Here is a 17,748-nt window from a genome sequence, read left to right as displayed (position 1 = left end):
ACTTAGGGCACAGGGGCTTAGTTGCTCTGGGGCATGTGGGGTCGTCTCACACCAGTGATTGAACCCGTGTCCCCTGTGTTGGCAGGCAGATTGCTAACCACTGGGCCACCAGGGAAGTCCCAGCACGTTCACTTTTATTCCCAATAAATGGGGGGGGGGAAAACCAGTTGGTATTTTCTTAGAGTTCTTGAACAGCCTTCTAGCTGCTGTGAGCTCCTAACTAAAAAAATCTTTGTTTTTTACCCTTCCCTCCCTAGGAGAGAGATTGATGAGTTTTTTAAAGCAGAAGACTCTGGGTCCAGTAAAAGAAGCGCACTTTGTATTTTTAAGATTGCCAGGAAACTGCTGTTCTTGTTCAGAATTAAAGAGGATAATGAGGTAAAATAATAACAGCAAGCACACGTCGTGCTTACTATGTGTCAGATCCTTTTATAAGTATTTGATAAACATTAACTCGTGTATTCCTTACAGCAGCTCTATGAGTCAGGTTGTGTTACCCCCATGTCCTGCCCCTTTTGTTTTCTTGGAAGCTGTTTTGTAGGGATTATACCCAGTGCTGAGAATCATCATCATTTTTTTTTTTCAATAAAGAAATTTGGGGGATTTTTTTTGCTTGTTTGTTTATTTTTTACCATTTATTTATTTGGCCATGTGGCGTGTGGGATCTTTCTTCCCTGACCAGGGATCAAACCTGTGCCCCCTGCAGTGAAAGCACAGAGTCGCAACCACAGGATGGCCAGGCAAGGCCCTCATCACGATTGGTTTCGTGTTAACTCCTGTAAGCAGTTGTCCTCAGATTCGTATAGAAGCCAGACAGGTCAGCAGATGAGTGAGAGAAGCTGTTCATGAGTTACAGCGCAGTACAGGTCATAATTCATGGTAACTGACAGACGGTGGTAAGGGCATCGGAGGGAGAGGAGGGCTGTGCCATGACCAACCAAAGGAGCAGCCATCCCTTGGCTCCAGCCACTGGGGGACTGATACTCTGGTATTTTTTAAAGAGGTGCTGGAGATCTTTGCTACTCAGTTTTCTAATTTGAAAAAAAGTGAAACTCACTCATGTCCAACTCTTTGCAACCCCATGGACTATAGGCCACAAAGCTCCTCTGCCCATGGGATTTCCCAGGCAAGAATACTGGAATGGGTTGCCATTCTCTTCTCCAGGGGCTTTTCCTGATCCCAGGAATCGAACCCAAGTCTCCTGCCTTGGCAGATGGATTCTTTACTGTCTGAGCCACCAGGGAAGCCTGGTTGGCAGCTAATTTGAAATTTCTTTTAAAATCCTGCACACCAAACGAACCATGCTAGTTGTACCTTTGGAGTTAGAACCATCAGCCTAGAAAGTAGGGTTCCAAGGAGGGAGCTAGTTATCTGTGACAGTTGTAAGGATACCACTGGGGAGTGCCTCTGTGTTCCCAGGGTCAGGCATCCATCGCAGCTAAGCGTCTCGTTGCACCAGACCCTCTTCTTGGTACTGGGGTTCCCGAAAGAAACAAAATGGGCGCCATAGCCCAGCAGGGGGGAGAGGAGGACGCTGGCACTGAGCCCAGTCACGCAGGTGGGGACTGTCGGCGGGGAGGGAAGGGCTTCCCAGTGAACAGAGGAGGAGTCCGCAACTTAGTGTGGCCGGGAGCCGCCGGGGCCGCACAGCTTCTAAGGATGGACCCAGGGTTGGCAGAGCCAGAGCGTGACCCAGGCTCCCGTTTCCACTTTTCTTGCTTTTGCGTTTCAAGATACAAGCGATGATTGGCCAAAAAAAAAAAAAAAACAAGATACAAGTGATGATATGACAGCTTGTGAGGCAAAAGTCCGCATACTTGGTGCTTACAAAATGGCAAATGGCTGAGCACGGTTGAGGAGAAACAGCTGCTGGTCTGCAGGACTCCAGGCCCAGTTTGCCAGGCTGATCTTGTTTTCCAAAAGGACCCCCGCTCTAGAACACACCCAGGGCTCCTCCTGCCTGCGGGCCACCCGTTGGAGATACTTTCCTCAGTCTTTCTGATATCCTCAGTCTCCACATCTGCCAGTTGGAATTAAATAGGGTCCCCACGTGAGTCATTTGGCATGCCACACCAAGGGAACATGTGAGGCTGCCTGATGTCTCTGTTCATCGTGGGAATGTATAACCCCATTATGCCTCTCTGCAGAGATTTGAGAAGTTGTGTCGCTGCATCCTGAGCAGCATGGAAGCTGAGAATGAACCCAAGGTGAGTGGGGTTGGTAGGGGGGTGCCAAAAAGTCTCCCACCACCCCACAAGCCGGCCTGCTTGGCTCTGAAAGTTCCCCTTGAATGTTCTGACTATTGTGTATGAGTCTGCTTATGTTCACGTGGGTGTGTGCATGTGCTAAGTTGCTTCGGTTGTGTTTGACTCTGCGGTCCTATGGACTGTAGCCCACCAGGCTCCTCTGTCCATGGGATTCTCCAGGCAAGAATACTGGAGTGGGTTGGCATGTGTTCATCCACACGCAAATAAGTAATGGATCAGAAATACTAACGAAGTACAGCTGATCTCCTTAGTCTCTGCGTTATCCAAGAAGCTGTGTTCAGCCCTTGCCTCTTACTCAGGATGGCAAATCCCCTTACCAGGCTGTTTACCTTTGAGTTTAGTGTTAAAATGAGTCCTGTTGTTGTTTAGTCCCTCAGTCGTGTCTGACTCTTTTGCGACCCTATGGACTATAGTCCGCCAGGCTCTTCTGTCCATGGGATTTCCCAGGCAAGAATACTGCAGTGCCATTGCCTTCTCCAGGGCATCTTCCAACCCAGCAATTGAACCAGTTTCTCCTGTATTGGCGGGTGGATTCTTTACTGTTGAGCCACCAGGGAAGCCCAAAAGAAATCCTACTTGCTGCTTATTTATCCATTCATCCCCCACCTCGTCTGACTCTAGACCTGGCTGTTTGATCCCATTCCAGTCTCTGGAATGTATGTCATTTGATCCGTGTAACTGGCCATTACATTCCTCTTCTTTTCCTGCTTGCAGGTGTGGTACGTGTCCCTGGCTCTTTCCAAGGATCTCACTCTCCTATGGATTAAACAGATCAAAGACATCCTGTGGTATTGCTGTGAGTTTCTTGAGCAGCTCAAGGTAAAAAATAAAAACAAGACAGTAAGCCTGTCCTTCGCACGTGCGGGCTGCAGGGTGTGCTTTCGGAGTCCTCGTGACTCGCTCATAGATGTTACTACATTTATGATCTCCCAGCTGGAGTCTAGTAATGAATTACTGGAGCCCTGTCCCCGGAGAGAGTGAGTGAGATGCTGTTATCAGTCTGAGCACCTTTTTCATGCACAATATTTTGAATATTGACCTGGTCTCACCACAGTCTTGATGCCAGGAATCTGTTGTTTTCCCTTCTGTCCTTTTGATGTAGTGGATACTCTAGAGTTGACATTATCATGTGAGTCAGGCCCCTGTGACAAGTGCAGACATCCGACATGAGTGCAGCTGGTAATACACACAAGCTATGGAAGGAAGAAGACATTTTGTTGTAGAGTCTTTCTGTAACAGGCAGCTGGGGATGACTGGAGCCAGGGGCTGCTGGAGTTGCCATCTCTTCACTGCTGTCCTCTGTGCTCCCTTTGGGAATCCCCTCGGCCTCTCCTGCTGTAATCACGGTGGCCAGCGGTTCTGGGCCTTACGTCCTTACTGTGTCCTGACCAAAGGGAAAAGGGAGGGCTCCCCTCCACACACCAGTTCAGAGATCTGGGAGGACTCGTAAAGGTCCAGTGGGATCCTGGCCTCAACCCTGCCCTGGGCACGGTGGCAAGACAGATGGGGTGCTGCCCTCAGCCCCACCTGGTCCAGTGCCCTCCCTTGTGTTTCAGGAAGGTGGGCAGGGTGTGTGTGTGTGCCAACAGTGGCCGTTTCCACTTTGCTCGTGTGGAGGCTAGATGTTTCAGGGGCAGAGGCTTGGCGTGGACTCTGCTGGTGACTGAGTTATGGAGCAAATGTTGCCAGAGCCCCCAGTGACCCATTCCCAGACGTCTCTCTCACAGCGCTCGCGAATGGCGCTCTCGGCCTTGACCCAGGAGAAAGCATAAATTATAGTCATCACATAGGAATAGCCAGCATTACCTAGTGTGATCTGCGTGCCAGGCACTGCTCCTAGTGCTTTATATACATTAATCCATTTATGTCTCATAACAACCCGATGGAAGAAGCAGCATTACTGTCTCCAGTCAACAGGGGAGGAAGTACAGAGAGGTTAGGAAACTTGCCCAAGATCACACAGCTAGTAAGTGGTAAAGCCAGAAGTCTGCGCTCACTGTCCTTGTTCTGTTCGATTGCATTTCTTCTCTGTGGCTGCAGTGTACATGCATACACGTGTTAAATACTAAATGCGTACATATAAGCAAGCCAGCTCTGGTCATCTTGTTTTCTAAGAATTCTCAATTCACCAGTCTCAAGAGTCTTCCAGGTTCTGTGGTCAAGCCCTCATGTGCCCAAATCCCCATCATTTAACTCCTGAAGCAGTGACTCCTCGAGAGAAAAAGAATAAAAGCTTAGAATCCCGACTCGTTTGTCTGCAGTCAGGAACGTTGTAAATGGATTGTTCTGCTGCCTTGGGCTGGAGGGCGCATGTCTCAGTCTCACTCTGTTGTTTATAGCCGGAAATTTTACAAGACTCCAAACTCATCACCCTGTACCTCACGATGCTTGTCACCTTCACAGACACTTCAACGTGGAAAATTCTCCGGGGAAAAGGTCGGTGAGACTCACTTCAAAGTCTTCCCCAAGTCGCATTTCCATAGAGAGTTTGGGGGTTTGGGGGACCTTTTCAAGAAGTGTTTTTGCCGCCATGAGCCTCAGGGAGGGGCCTGGAACCACACGCATGGAGATGCCCTTGGCATGTCCCATCCCACTGTCCCACGGTGTCTAGAACACACTCAGTATTGAGAGAAGGCACGGTCACTCTGAGCTCACTGGTTATAGCGCCCAGAGCACCGCAGCCTCCAGGCGATCATATTCACTTAAGCCTCGTCACTTTACATGGAGGATGTTCAGCAGCAAATAATTCTATTTTAGGGACTTCCCTGGTGGTCCAGTGGTTTAGACTCCATGCTTCCAATGCTGGGGTCGTGGGTTCTCGGGAGAACTAAGATCCTGCATGCTGTACAACGCAGCCTAAAAACACTAAAAGCTCATAAGATAATTCTGTTTTGCCCATAAAACTGCCTCTGTCCCTGAATCCTAAACTCAGCCTCACGTGTTTTATACATTCACGTTGTTCATCCATTTATCATAGCGTACTCTGTGCAAGGTGCTGAGCAGGCACCAGAGTTGTGGTCACTGAGGAAAGGTCACTGTCCTCCAGGGGCTTTAGGGCTGAACTCTGTGCACCCACCCCTCCTCAACACACTTGAGTCTGGGGGCCGGAGAGGAGACAGATGTTAGAGAGAGTATGGGGCTTCCCTGGTGGCTCAGTAGTAAAGAATCCACCTGCCAGTGCAGGAGATCTGAGTTTGATCCCTGGGTTGGGAAGATCTCTTGGAGAAGGGAGTGGCAGCCCACTCCAGTATTCTTGCCTGGAGAATCCCATGGACAGAGGAGCCCTGTGGACTGCAGTCCTTGAGGTTGTAAGAGTCAGACGTGACTTAGCGAGTGAACGACAACGTGTATATATATGTATATTTATATGAACACGTGTGACTGTATGAGTGATGTATGTGAGTATGTACAGGTCACGACACCAGTGTGGCAGGTGGCGCTTGGAAGGAGGAGCCCAGGAGAAGCGAGGTGCAGTGGGGTGAGAGGCCCTGCCTTGTGTGGGGCTCAGGCTTTCCTGAAGAAGCGGTGTCTGAGCTGAGAGCTGGAGGGAGAGGTAGGGTGCACAGAGGACGGACAGAACTTTGAAGCAGAGGAAACTGCGTGTGCCAAGGCTGCAGGCCAGGAAGGAGGGATTCTCTGGGGCCTGATCCTGGACTCTGGGTGGGGAGGAGTCGGGGAAGAAGCATTTAAAACTCGTTGTGGTCTGGGCCCTGCCAGGGACCTTGTGTCCCAGTGGGAAGCAGAGGTTGCCGCAGTGGGTACAAAGTGCCAGGCCCTCGGAGGAACGTAGAAAAGGTGCTGCAGGAGCTTGGAGGCTGAGGATGGTGCTTCTGGGAACGGATAGGACCCGTCTCTTAAGAGGTGACCCTTGAACCAGGCCTTGCAGGAGAGAGAATCCTGAAAATACCACATCTCTTCTGATACCAGGCCCAAGGGGAGCAGGAATGCAAGCCAGAGGAGCTCTGGTTTCCTTACGGCCCGGGGCCTGGGGACATAAACAGTTCATGTGACGGTCAGAGGTTAGTTGTTTTTTTTTTTTTTTTCTTTCTCAGACTTTTTTCCTCCGTTCAGGTGAGAGTCTTCGACCAGCCATGAACCACATCTGTGCAAACATAATGGGCCATCTCAACCAGCGTGGATTCTACCCTGTTCTGCAGGTCTGTGACTTCATTCTCTGACGTGTGGCTTCATTCTCCAATACCTCAACTTGGGTTTTACCTCTGGTTTTGGCATATCTGCCACCCTCCTCAGAGCAGCGCTTTATGCAGGAAGGGCTTACGGCCCAGCGCCCTCTCTGCCCTCCCCCACTTCAGGGTTTGTGTAAAAAGGGGACAATGGCTGGGATCCCTTCGTTGTGTTTACCTGTTAGTTATAAGGACAGTCCAGTCACTTGAAGCTTGAGCTCAGGCAGAAGGCTTCAGGACACGCCCTGTCAGGCTCCTCCTTGGTCAGCGCCTGGGACTGTCTTTCTCGTCCCACATCCTCCAGCAGCCTTTGGTCCACCCTGCGTGTTATCAGGCCAGTTCGCACATCCAGGGAATTGTCAAAAATCTGTCTCATCAGTGTTTAAAAGTACTTTGGAATTCCGGAGTTTGAGAAGTGATGTAGATTGAGTCCATCCTTCCACCTGGGGCTGCGGTGGGCTCTCATCTAGTTGGGTTTCCTTTTCTCCTCATGACAGCCCTGCGAAGCTCCATGACGGCCCAGGGTGGATTCTCCACAGCTCCTCTCAGTGGCAGCTTCTGCTTCACACCCTAACTCCGAACTGCTTCTAAAATAATTGAGATCTTAAATCTGATATTCTTTCTATCAGCTGTTAATTTTTTTTAGCTATTATTCTTAAAAACTTAGGTGTAATACTTAGAGTGGGACAACAGACCTCCATACCCATTACTCTTCTTTCATTTTTTTAGAAACATCCTAATACAGTTTTTTTTTTAATCTGAAGCTCTCGTTGTACCTTTTTTACGTACACGTGAATATAAAGTTGGCATCACCCCGACCAGTTACGATGTTCTTTTCAGATCCTGCTAACCCGTGGCCTGGCGAGACCCCGGCCTTGTCTATCCAAAGGCACTTTAACGGCCGCCTTTTCCCTAGCGATGCGGTAAGTAGGGAGCTGTAGCTGAGGGGCTGGTGTGCTTCTGAAGGCACCTTCTCTTGCAGACTCCTTCTGAAGAAGGCCAGCTAGCGAGTGTTTTCCGATCTTCTGTCACAGCTGCTCTGCCGCTGTAGCCAGGCAGCCACAGATGGGGATGGCTGTGTGTTCCCAAGAAACTCTATTTACAAAAATCAGCAGTGGGAAGATTTTGACCTGTGGGCAACAGTTTGCCAAGCTGGTCTAGAAACCATTAGCCACATGGGACTCTTTCAAATGGAAATGTATTAAAATTAAATACAATTAAAAATTCAGTTCCTTGATTTCATTAGCCACATTTCAGGTGGCTCAGAGACCACAGGTGACTAGTGAAAACCATATTGACAGCACAACTTAAGGAATATTTCCATCATCACAGGAGGTTCGGTTGGACAAGGCTGCTCTATCTGACGAGGACTTTATGTAAAAAGTCAAAAGAAAGGGGAGATTAATGATATATTTTATTTAAACCACTGTATCTAAAATTGCCATCTTTGCATGGAATCAATACTTTTATTTATTCTCATTAAAATTGTGTGCATGCTCCATCACGTAAGTCGTATCCAACTCTTTGTGACCCCACAGATAGTAACCTGCCAGGCTCCTCTGTCCGTGGGATTTCCCAAGCAGGAATAACTGGAGTAGGTTGCTATTTCCTTCTCCAGGGAATCTTCCCGACCCAGGGATTGACCCTACCTCTCCTGCGATGGCAGACGAGTTCTTTACCCCTGAGCCACGGGAAGCCCTGTTGGTGACTTAGCAGCAAACACACCCGTGTCAGCATCACAGCGCTGGCAGCCCAGGAGCCCCTCTCTGTTTCCTTTCCTGTCATTACTCCCTCCTCCTCTCCCATGTATATAGTTTCTTATCCTGCTTTTTTTAAGTCAATTAAAGCATGAGGATTCTCTGATGTCAGTAAAACTTCAGTGAATTGATTTTTTCATAGCTTCATCATAAGCCATCACTGATTTAGCCCTTCCCCCAGGGGATGGGCCCATTTCACATCCAGTCTTCCTTGAAGACTTGTGAAGCATACCTTCAGGGGATTTGGGGGTGTTGGTGGGATTGTTCTTTTGTTCCAGGTTTGCAGTACAGTCCTCCTGAGTGAGGTGATCTTTCTGTGTCTAGCCCCGTGCTTGCTGCACAATTTTCAGACAATCTAATCCGGCCGTTCCTCATCCACATCGTGTCCGTGCCCGCCCTCGTGACTCATCTCAGCATCGTGACCCCCGAGGTCAGTGGGCTCTGCACTCCCCCAATCCCATTTTTGCCTTTGTCCTTAGAATAGAAATTTTAGCCTCTTCTCCTGACGTTTCTCCAAAATCAGTAGCCACCATAGACATACTCAGGCTGGAAGCCCAAAGAAAAGGGGTCTCATCTTTGTTTTCTCCCTGGTGATGGAGAACATGTTTGGCAGCCAGGGGGTGGTCTGCAGGTGATGGGGTTCACGCTCTGGTGGGAAATTCCTCCTGTCAGCCTCCACTTTAACAGTCTGTGATTGTTCACAGCGCCTCACTGTTTTAGAATCTCATGACATGCTTCGTAAATTCATCGCATTTTTAAGAGATGAAGATCGATGCTGTGATGTGTGTGAAAGCTTGGAAGGATGCCATACGCTTTGTCTCATGGGTGAGTACCCATGGTCGGAATTTGATGGTGTCCTGGGCATGGGCAAAAGCCCAGGGGTTTTGCTTTCCACCATTCTGGAGGCCACAAGCTGTTTTTAGTACAAGCTGGAAGTGCTTACAGTAAAAGGTAAATAGTTAAACTAGACACACAAAATTGAAAGTCACATGGAAAATGTATCAGCATGGCAGACCAGGTGAGTGACTGTAAGTGAATGTTACATTTCAGCCCTTTTGCTTCCTGGCAGCCAGGGAAAATGGAAACGTGTGAGTTCCTGGAGAATTCTCAGCTCAGGAGAGCAGAGAGCACAATGGGTGGGGCTTAGACCAGGATGGAGTCTGTAGCATTTATTTTACATTTTCATTTAGATGAGGAAAGGGTTTGTGGATAGGAGAGTTTAAAACAGAAGAATTCTGTTTGCCTCATTAGAGGAAATAGAGGAATTAGAAATTAGAGAGGGAAAAAAAGGTTAGAGGAAATATAAAAAGGTTCTTGGGGCTACATTTTAAAGGAGTCGATGGTAAGAGTAAGACATTAAGTAACTTCAATGAACACTGAATAACAGTGACTTTCCAGGACTTTCAGATCTTCAGAAGATCATTCCTTGTATTGACCCTTGATTTTAGAATACTAGTATAATGAAGTGTTATACTCACTTAAAAATCTGGCCTTTTGCCTGTTACTTCAAATAATCCTCACATCAAGATACGGGATCCTTGTTCCAATGTTGCAGAGGAGGAAGCAGACTCGAGGTGGGTTGAGGGTCGACCAGCTCTCCTGCAGCAGAGCCTGGACTGGAGGCCGGATCGGCCTGTTTCTGAGCCCTGACCTGTGCTGCAGCCCCAGCACCACAGGTCCCTCTCCGGGGACTTTATTCCTGCCCATGGACATGGGTGCCTGGACCCGGGGCAGGGAGCAGGGCTGGGAGGCGAGGAAGCATGTTGGCCCTGGCCCATTGCACTCCACCTTCTCTCTTTGCAGGCAACCTCCTGCAGTTGGGCTCCCTCAGCCCCAGGGTGTTAGAGGAGGAGACAGACGGCTTCGTGAGTCTGCTCACCCAGATGCTGTGCTACTGTCAGAAGTACGTGTCCCAGAAGAAGTCCAACCTGACCCACTGGCACCCCGTCCTCGGCTGGTTCTCCCAGTCCGTGGACTACGGGTGAGTCCTGGAGGCAGAGCCCTGCCTGTCTCATCTCCTTCTCCTGCCTCCTTCCCACCACTGCTCCCGCCTCTCGTCGAGACTGGTGGGCCAGCTATGAAGACGATGGCGCACTAGGCATCAGGCAGCTTTCGTCGACGGGGTGGTGAACAGGATGGAATCAGGATGAAGAGCAAACAGGTCGAGGGTGGCTGGGAGGCGACTGGGACCCGTGGGGCCTGGGGAGAGCCGCGGGACTGCCCCAGCAAAGGAAGCCTGGGTGAAGCACAAGCTGAGGAGATCGGTGCCTCTGCACCCGGGCCTCGGCGGCAGTTTGGGGACCCCACACCTCTCTCAGGGTCCTATTTGCCGTGCCGAGGGGCAGTCCCCAGCCACCCCTCCAGATGGCCTTCCGTCAGGTGGGGTTGACACGCCCCCTCTCTTGCTCTCGCCCAGCCTCAATGAGTCCATGCCCTTGATCACCAAGCAGCTGCAGTTCCTGTGGGGGGTGCCTCTCATCCGGGTCTTCTTCAGCGACATCCTGAGCAAGAAGCTGCTGGAGACCCAGGAGCCGGCCCACGCGCCGCCGGCCTCCCCGCAGAACGTGCTGCCCGTGAAGAGTGAGTGGCTCCGCCTGCCCCAAGTCCAGCTCCTCAATGGCCCTGGGTGCCTGGGAGTCCCCTCTGTCACATGACCTCTGTCTTCTCTCTTGAAGATTTGAGATGGCTTAAGTCTAGCAGAACAGTGCAGAAAATCCTTAGGGAGAGAAAACAAGGGCTAGGGAATAACTGTGAACAAAATCAAGGTCGAGTGTCCTGAACATCCGTAGACGGTCCATGAGGGCAGCTGCACTCATCCTGAGCTTCCATTCGGCTGGAAGTTTATTTTTTTGGCTTTGAATTTCTAATAGCCAGAAATGAGAAGGAATTTATGGACCTTTTCTTACTTCTCATTAGTAGAAAGAAGGCGGAGGACTGATTTCTTAAGGGAGGTAGAGCTTTTCTGAGTTTCTAGTCATAAAAGATAACCTCCCCTGTGGAATTCCTAATATAGGGGCAGTGGTCACGGGGCAGGCTGCCACCTCAGTGTCCCCCTTGCAGGATCCATGGACGCGGGTCCCATGGAAAGGTTTCTCAGAGCCCATGCCGGTAAAACGAAGGCAGTGCTTCTGGCACATAATTTGGAGGGCTTACCTGCCTGTGGCAGATTGTGGGGTTCAGTGTGGCTTTTCTCCTGCCGCCCAGTGTATTGCAGAGCTCCATGTTGTAGCCATCAGTGAGCACGGGCTTGTACCTTCAGCAGGATATAAATGGGAAGGTGTAAATGAGTGCAACCCCAAACCGAATATGTGTACTTGAAGTTGATGCTGCTACTTGCCTCTGAAAGCACAGCACGTTGGGAATCAGCCAGGCCCCACACTTCTCCCCGCTTCCCCTAGTAGAGTCATCAGATTTTACCTTTGTGGGTTCTAAAGTTAAGTGGTTACAGTAAAGGAATCCACAAACTGAATCGATATGTTCTGCTTGTTCTGAAGAGTCTCCTCCTATTCTGAAGAGGTCTTTGTGTTCTCCCAAAAACCTGTTGTCACTGCTTTTCTGATTTACCCCAAAGAGAGGATTCGAATCACAGGAGAGCCTCCCTGTCTGGCTCCGGCTGGAAGTTTGGAGCTCTATTGAAATGCCCTTCCCTTTTCTGGGGAGGCCTTGGGCAGATGGCTGAGCTCCTACTCACATGCTCCCCCTCCTCTCGCCGGCAGCTCTCCTAAAGCGAGCGTTTCAGAAGTCAGCGTCAGTCCGCAACATCCTGAGGCCCGTCGGGGGCAAGCGTGTGGACTCCGCGGAGGCGCAGAAGGTCTGCAGGGTCTGCGTCCTGTACCAGACTTCGCTGGCGACTCTCACCCAGATCCGGCTGCAGGTCCTCACAGGTCCGGGGTCCCAGGGCGGCCTTTGCCCTCGCTCACATCTGCCAGACCAGTTCTCTGAGATGTTGATTCTCTCCTGGCTTCCTTGACTCAGAAATCATGTTGAAGAAGGGTGTCTTTGCTGTTCTTCTTAGAGATTGGCCCACCTCAGCTATAGCTCGAGTTCATCTCAGGCCTAACACTTCTAGTTTGTTCCTGAGGCCTGGCTTTTATTTCCATTATGAAGTACAACTGGTTTTCTAAAAAAGTTAATTTTTTTTTAATGAATAGAAAACTAGAAAAGACAAGAAACAGAGAAAAGAAAATTTAAACCACTCTTAATCCCACAGTCTATAGGTAACCATTTGATCCTGAGTGTGTTACATATATATGTATTTAGATTGAAATGTATAGTTTTTTCCCCTTTCTGTTAATCACATTATAAGCATTTTGTCTCAGAATTCTTTAAAACCTCACTTTTTTTAAACTTTTAATTTTGTATTGGAGTATAGCCAATTAGCAATGTTGTGTTAGCTTCAGGTGGACAACAAAAGGGACTCAGCCATACATGTACATGTATCCATTCTCCCCAGACTCCCCTCCCATCCAGGCTGCCACTTAACATTGAGCAGAGTTCCCTGTGCTCTACCGTAGGTCCTTGTTGTTAAACTCTCATTTTTATTGGCTGCAGGAGACCTCATTTCATGGATATGCCTGACATTTTCCTTTTTAGCTGAGCAGGGAAGAAAGTCCCCACTGTGAGCAGAGAATTGGGCATCAGGGCTTGGAAGTTGCAGCGCAAGAATTGTTAGTATGGTTGGTATTGTGAGGACAAAATGTAAGCCTTGAAGCTGCTGACTGCATAGAGGGTCAAGAACTTCTCTGTTGCTTTTTACATTTTTTTGAATCAAATTGCTGCTGGTTCTGTCTTTCACTCTTAACTTGTGTTGTTGTTCAGTCGCTCAGTCGTGTCTGACTCTTTGTGACCTCATGGACAGGCTTCCCTGTCCTTCACTATTTCCCCGAGTTTGCTCAGACTCGTGTCCATTGAGTGGGTGATGCCATCCAACCATCTCATCTTCTGTCATCACTTACTTACTCATCTTCAAATATTTATAGAGCCTGTGAGTGTCGGGCATTGAAGACACAAGAGGGAATAAGACAGCCAAGATCTGTGTTCCCAAGAGTGTTGCATTCTAGTAGTGTGAAGACAATAATAAGCAAGAAGTAAATACATTTGCTGTAATGCAGGGCGCTGTGACAGTCAGAGTGATGAGAGACGTTGACTTGGACCAGAGCACATTTGGGGCCAGACAGTTCTGTGTTGCGGAGGTGGTCCTGTCCATTGTAGGATGTTCAGCTGCCCCTGGCTACTTACCTACAGGTTCCAGTAGCCCCTCTCCCCCACTCGTGACAACCATACGTGTCTCCCAACATTGTCCAGTGCCCCTTCTGGGGCAAAATCATTCCCGGTTGAGAATCACTGGGCCAATGGAGATGAAAGTGGGAGGATTATGATGTGTTTTAGAGGTGGAATCAACAGGTCTCACGGGTAGATTGGATCTGAGGAAGTGAGGTGAGATCAAGGGGCATCTAGAGTTCTGTTGGGCTGTGATGAGTATAGGGTGCCTGCTGGACCCACAGTGGAGATGCCAAGCCAGCATGCAAATGTGCTGTTCGGGGGTTGAGCAGAGGGGCAGGCTGAGGGCCGCTTCCCTGAGTGCAAAGGAGGGAGGCACAGATGAACTGGCATCCCAGCACCCAGTGGGAGAGTCTGGGAAGCATACTGAGTCAGATTTTGAGGTTGTAGCCTGTGTCCAATTTTTTATGATAACCAGAGTAAACAGCCCCCATTGTCCCAGTGAGAGCATCCAAAAGAAGTTTCCTGGGCAAGCAGAAAATACATGATTTTAGGGAATTCCCTGGCAGTCCAGTGGTTAGAACTCAGCGCTTTCATTGCCGGGAACCGGGTCCAGACCCTGGATGAGGAACTACGAATCCCACAAGTTGTGCCACATAGCTAATTTAAAAAAAAAAGAAGATAAACTAAACTATGTGTAGTATTCATTCTGTCAGTTTGGCTGTACACAACACTATACATGAATGATAGAAAATAACATAGTGGTTTTAAAAATACTGCAGTTTTCCTGCTCTCACAGTCTACAGAAGGTCTCCGTTTGTGCCCCTCGCGTTCGTGTATTGATCCTGGAGCCACGTGCTGCCCCTCTGACACGGCTTCCAGACCACGGCGTCCCTGTTTCTGTCCAAGCTGCTCAGGAGGCAGCCCCACTGAACTGGTACATCATGCTGTAAATGAGTATGTTTGCCCTGTAGAAGTACACCTGTCATCTCCGCAGTGTTAACTACTTATCCCGTTTCTTTTTTTTAAGCTGAGTTTTAATAGTTGATATGCAGCATTATCTTTGTTTCAAGTGCACAGCATAATGGTTTGGTATTTGTACACATTGCGAAATGATCCACACAGCAAGGCTAGTTAACATTTGTCACCATACATTGTTAAAAAATTTTTTTTCTTTTTTTTTTTTTCCTGTGATAAGGACTTTTAAGATCCACCCTCTTGGCAGCTTTCAAAAATGCAGTATATATGTTGTTAACTGTGGTCCCCATGCTGTACTTTACATTCCCATGGTTTATTTATTTTATAACTTGGAGTATGTCCTTCTTTAAAAATATGTTTTATTTACTGATTTGGCTGTGCCAGGCCTTAGTTGTGACATGTGGGATCTAGTTCCCTGACGAGGGATCGAACCCAGGGCCCCTGCACTGGCAGCATGGAGTCCTGGCCATGGACCCCCAGGGAAGTTTGTCGTTTTTGATCCTCTTCCCCATTTTGCTTACCTTCACCCCCACCGCCTGCCCCCTTCCCCAGCAACCACTCATCTGTTCTCTGTGTCTGTGAGCTTGGGTTTGTTTCTTTGTTTTTTAGTTTTCACACATAAATGAGATCATATGGTATAATTGTTCTCAGGGTCCATCCTTGTTGTTAAAGGTGGCAAGATAACCGTTCTTTTTTTATGACTGAATAGTATTCCTGTGTGTGTGTGTGTACACACTGATGGATACTTAGGTTGTGTCCTTATCTTGGCTATCGTAAACAATGCTCCTGTGAACATGGGGATGCATGTATCTTTCCAAATCAGTGTTTTTGTTTTCTTCCAATGAATGAATATGCAGAAGTAGAATTGTTGGAATCATATGGTAATTGTATTTTCTTTTTTTTTTCCTTTGAGGAATCTCCATACTGATTTCCACGATAACTGCACCAATTTACACTCCCACCAACGGTGTACAAGGGTTCTCTTTTCTCCACATCCTCACCAGCACTAGTTATTTCTTGTCTTTTTGATGCTAGCCATGCTGACAGGTGTGAGGTGATATCTTACCGTGGTTTTGGTTTGCATTTCCCTGACGACGAGTAATGTTGAGCACCTTTACGTGTGCCTGTTTGTATGTCTTTTCCGGAAAAATGTGCTCAGATCCTCTGACCGCTTTTTAAGCAGATGGCTTGAGGGTTTTTTTTGGTGCGTTTCATGAGTTCTTCATATAATTTGGATATTAACCCCAGATCAGGTATATGATTACAGGTATTTTCTTCCATCCCGTAGATTGCCTTTTCATTTTGTAGACGATTCTTTTGCTGTGCAGAAGCTTTTTAGTTTGCTCTAGTCCCACCTGCTGATTTTTATTTTCATTGGCTTTGTTTTTTCCGAGACCCTTGTCAAGCAACTTATATGATTTCTTCTAGAAGTTTCATGGTTTCAGATCTTATATTCAATTCTTTAATCCATTTTGAGTTTATTTTTGTGTACGGTATAAGATAGTAGTCTAGTTTCATTCCTTCACCCACGGTGAATTTTTGTATAATGCTTCAGAGTATCTCTGCAGTGGTCGTTCACTGCTTTCCCATTTCTAAGAGATAGAATAATAGAAGTGGATGAGAGAAAGCGCTGCTCAATGTGAATAAGCCTACAAGATATTTTAAAACAGGGATCAGCAAACTATGGCCCATGGGCCAAATCAGCTCACGCTTGTGTAAGTAAAGTTTTGTTGGAACACAGCTACATCCGTTTATTTACCCATTGTCTGTGGCTGCTTCTGTTCTGCGATAGTAGCATTGAGTAGTTTTGACGGAGACTGGTCCAGACTAAAAATCTAAAACTGCTCTCTGGCCTTTTCCACAAAAAAAATTGCTAATCCCTGAAATAAAACATAAACACTGAGGGGACATCCCTAGTGGTCCAGTGGCTAAGACTTCACGTTCCAGTGCAGGGGGTGTGGGCTCAGTCCTGGTTGGGCAGCTAAGATCCCAAGTGCCTCATGGCCAAAAAACCGAAACATACAATGGAAGCAGTGTTATAATAAATTCATTACTTTTCAAATGGTCCACATCAAAAAAATAGAAAAACATAAACTTTGAGTCAGGTAGATCTGGGTTCTGCTCTTGGGTCTGACACTTACTGGCTGTGTGATTTGGGGCCAATTACTCAATCTCTGGGCTTCAGTTTCCTGCCTTATAAAATGGTAATATCATGGGTTTCACAAGGTAAAAGGAAGTAGTATTCAGAATGGTATCTGATACATAGTAACTAAGCACCCATTGACTCTTAGCTGCTCTTATCATTGTTCTCATGGGCAACATTGTTCTCATGATGCTTTTCTTTGTAATGGCATTTTCTTTCTGTCACACGCATTGATAAGTTTAAGCGTTTTGCTTTCCTGGAGTGGAAGAGAAATAAGGGACCTGGTGGAGCCCCACCTGACGCTTCGGTTTCTGTCTCCTTTTTCAGGTCTCACTTACCTCGATGACCTGCTGCCCAAACTGTGGGCATTTATCTGTGAGCTGGGGCCCCACGGAGGGCTGAAGCTCTTCTTGGAGTGCCTCAACAATGACACGGAGGAGTCTAAGCAGCTTCTGGCCATGCTGATGCTGTTCTGTGACTGTTCCCGGCACCTCATCACGTAGGTTGACCAGTGTGGGGCTGAGTTCCTTTCCCCGAACGTGGAGTGGAGAGACCCAACTACAGTGTCAGCAAGGAAGCCATTGCTGATGGGATTACCTCGAGTATTTGGACCCATCGTTAGAAGGGGCAGACAAGATGTTTAACAAAGTGGGGGGCTTGTAGACAGCATTTGTTAGCTCCCATCCTCTCAGGAGAGCCGGGCCACTACAGCTCGATGTGGGCTTTGGGGGCCCCTGGAGCTGGGTTCAGGCCACACCTTGGCTATTTACTCACTGGGCTAAGTAGTTACCTGGAAAAATTCCAGAGCCAGGGTGCAGAAGGTGGCCCAGCCACTGGCTGAGACACCCTGGGCCAGGGAGGAAGGGCCTCCGCCTCTCTGGGCCTCAGTTTCCTGAGCTCTAGTTGGGAATTCGTAGCACCTCTTGGCCGTGTGGCAAGGCAAGGGAGATCAGTGTTCAGCATGGTCTCAGCACAGGAAGAGGTCAGGATGTGCTGGCGGTTCTTGTCAAACCGAGCCTGGGCAAGTTGCTCAACCCCTCTGAGCCTCAGGTTCCTCAACAGTAGAATGGAAAACAGTATTACCAATCTGATAGGGAGTGAATGAGACAAGGAACGTCAAGGAGTTAGTATGGTGCCTGGCACGGCAGGAAATTAACAAATGTGAGCCCCCTGCCCTTCCTTTTTATTTAAGCGTATGT

The 17,748-nt window shown here is 48.3% G+C and overlaps 1 protein-coding gene across 11 annotated transcripts in view; it reads left to right on the top strand.

Moving 5' to 3' along the window:
• The window catches only part of UBE3B (ubiquitin protein ligase E3B), a 47,211-nt gene that overhangs the window by 6,300 nt on the left and 23,163 nt on the right, over window positions 1–17,748 (top strand). For all 11 annotated transcript variants that reach the window (XM_055550703.1, XM_055550702.1, XM_055550699.1 and 8 more), the window contains 12 exons: window positions 258–378; window positions 2,148–2,207; window positions 2,982–3,086; window positions 4,607–4,703; window positions 6,339–6,424; window positions 7,292–7,374; window positions 8,533–8,638; window positions 8,913–9,033; window positions 10,012–10,189; window positions 10,625–10,788; window positions 11,925–12,092; window positions 16,877–17,048. In XM_055550703.1, coding sequence (XP_055406678.1) covers window positions 258–378; window positions 2,148–2,207; window positions 2,982–3,086; window positions 4,607–4,703; window positions 6,339–6,424; window positions 7,292–7,374; window positions 8,533–8,638; window positions 8,913–9,033; window positions 10,012–10,189; window positions 10,625–10,788; window positions 11,925–12,092; window positions 16,877–17,048 — 1,461 coding nt within the window. The remainder of the gene's footprint in view (window positions 1–257; window positions 379–2,147; window positions 2,208–2,981; window positions 3,087–4,606; window positions 4,704–6,338; window positions 6,425–7,291; window positions 7,375–8,532; window positions 8,639–8,912; window positions 9,034–10,011; window positions 10,190–10,624; window positions 10,789–11,924; window positions 12,093–16,876; window positions 17,049–17,748) is intronic.

The sequence above is a fragment of the Bubalus kerabau genome, chromosome 16 (assembly GCF_029407905.1).
Source record: "Bubalus kerabau isolate K-KA32 ecotype Philippines breed swamp buffalo chromosome 16, PCC_UOA_SB_1v2, whole genome shotgun sequence".
NCBI lineage: Eukaryota > Metazoa > Chordata > Mammalia > Artiodactyla > Bovidae > Bubalus > Bubalus kerabau.
Note: the sequence above shows the minus strand (reverse complement) of the source record. Positions and strands in the feature narration are given on the sequence as shown.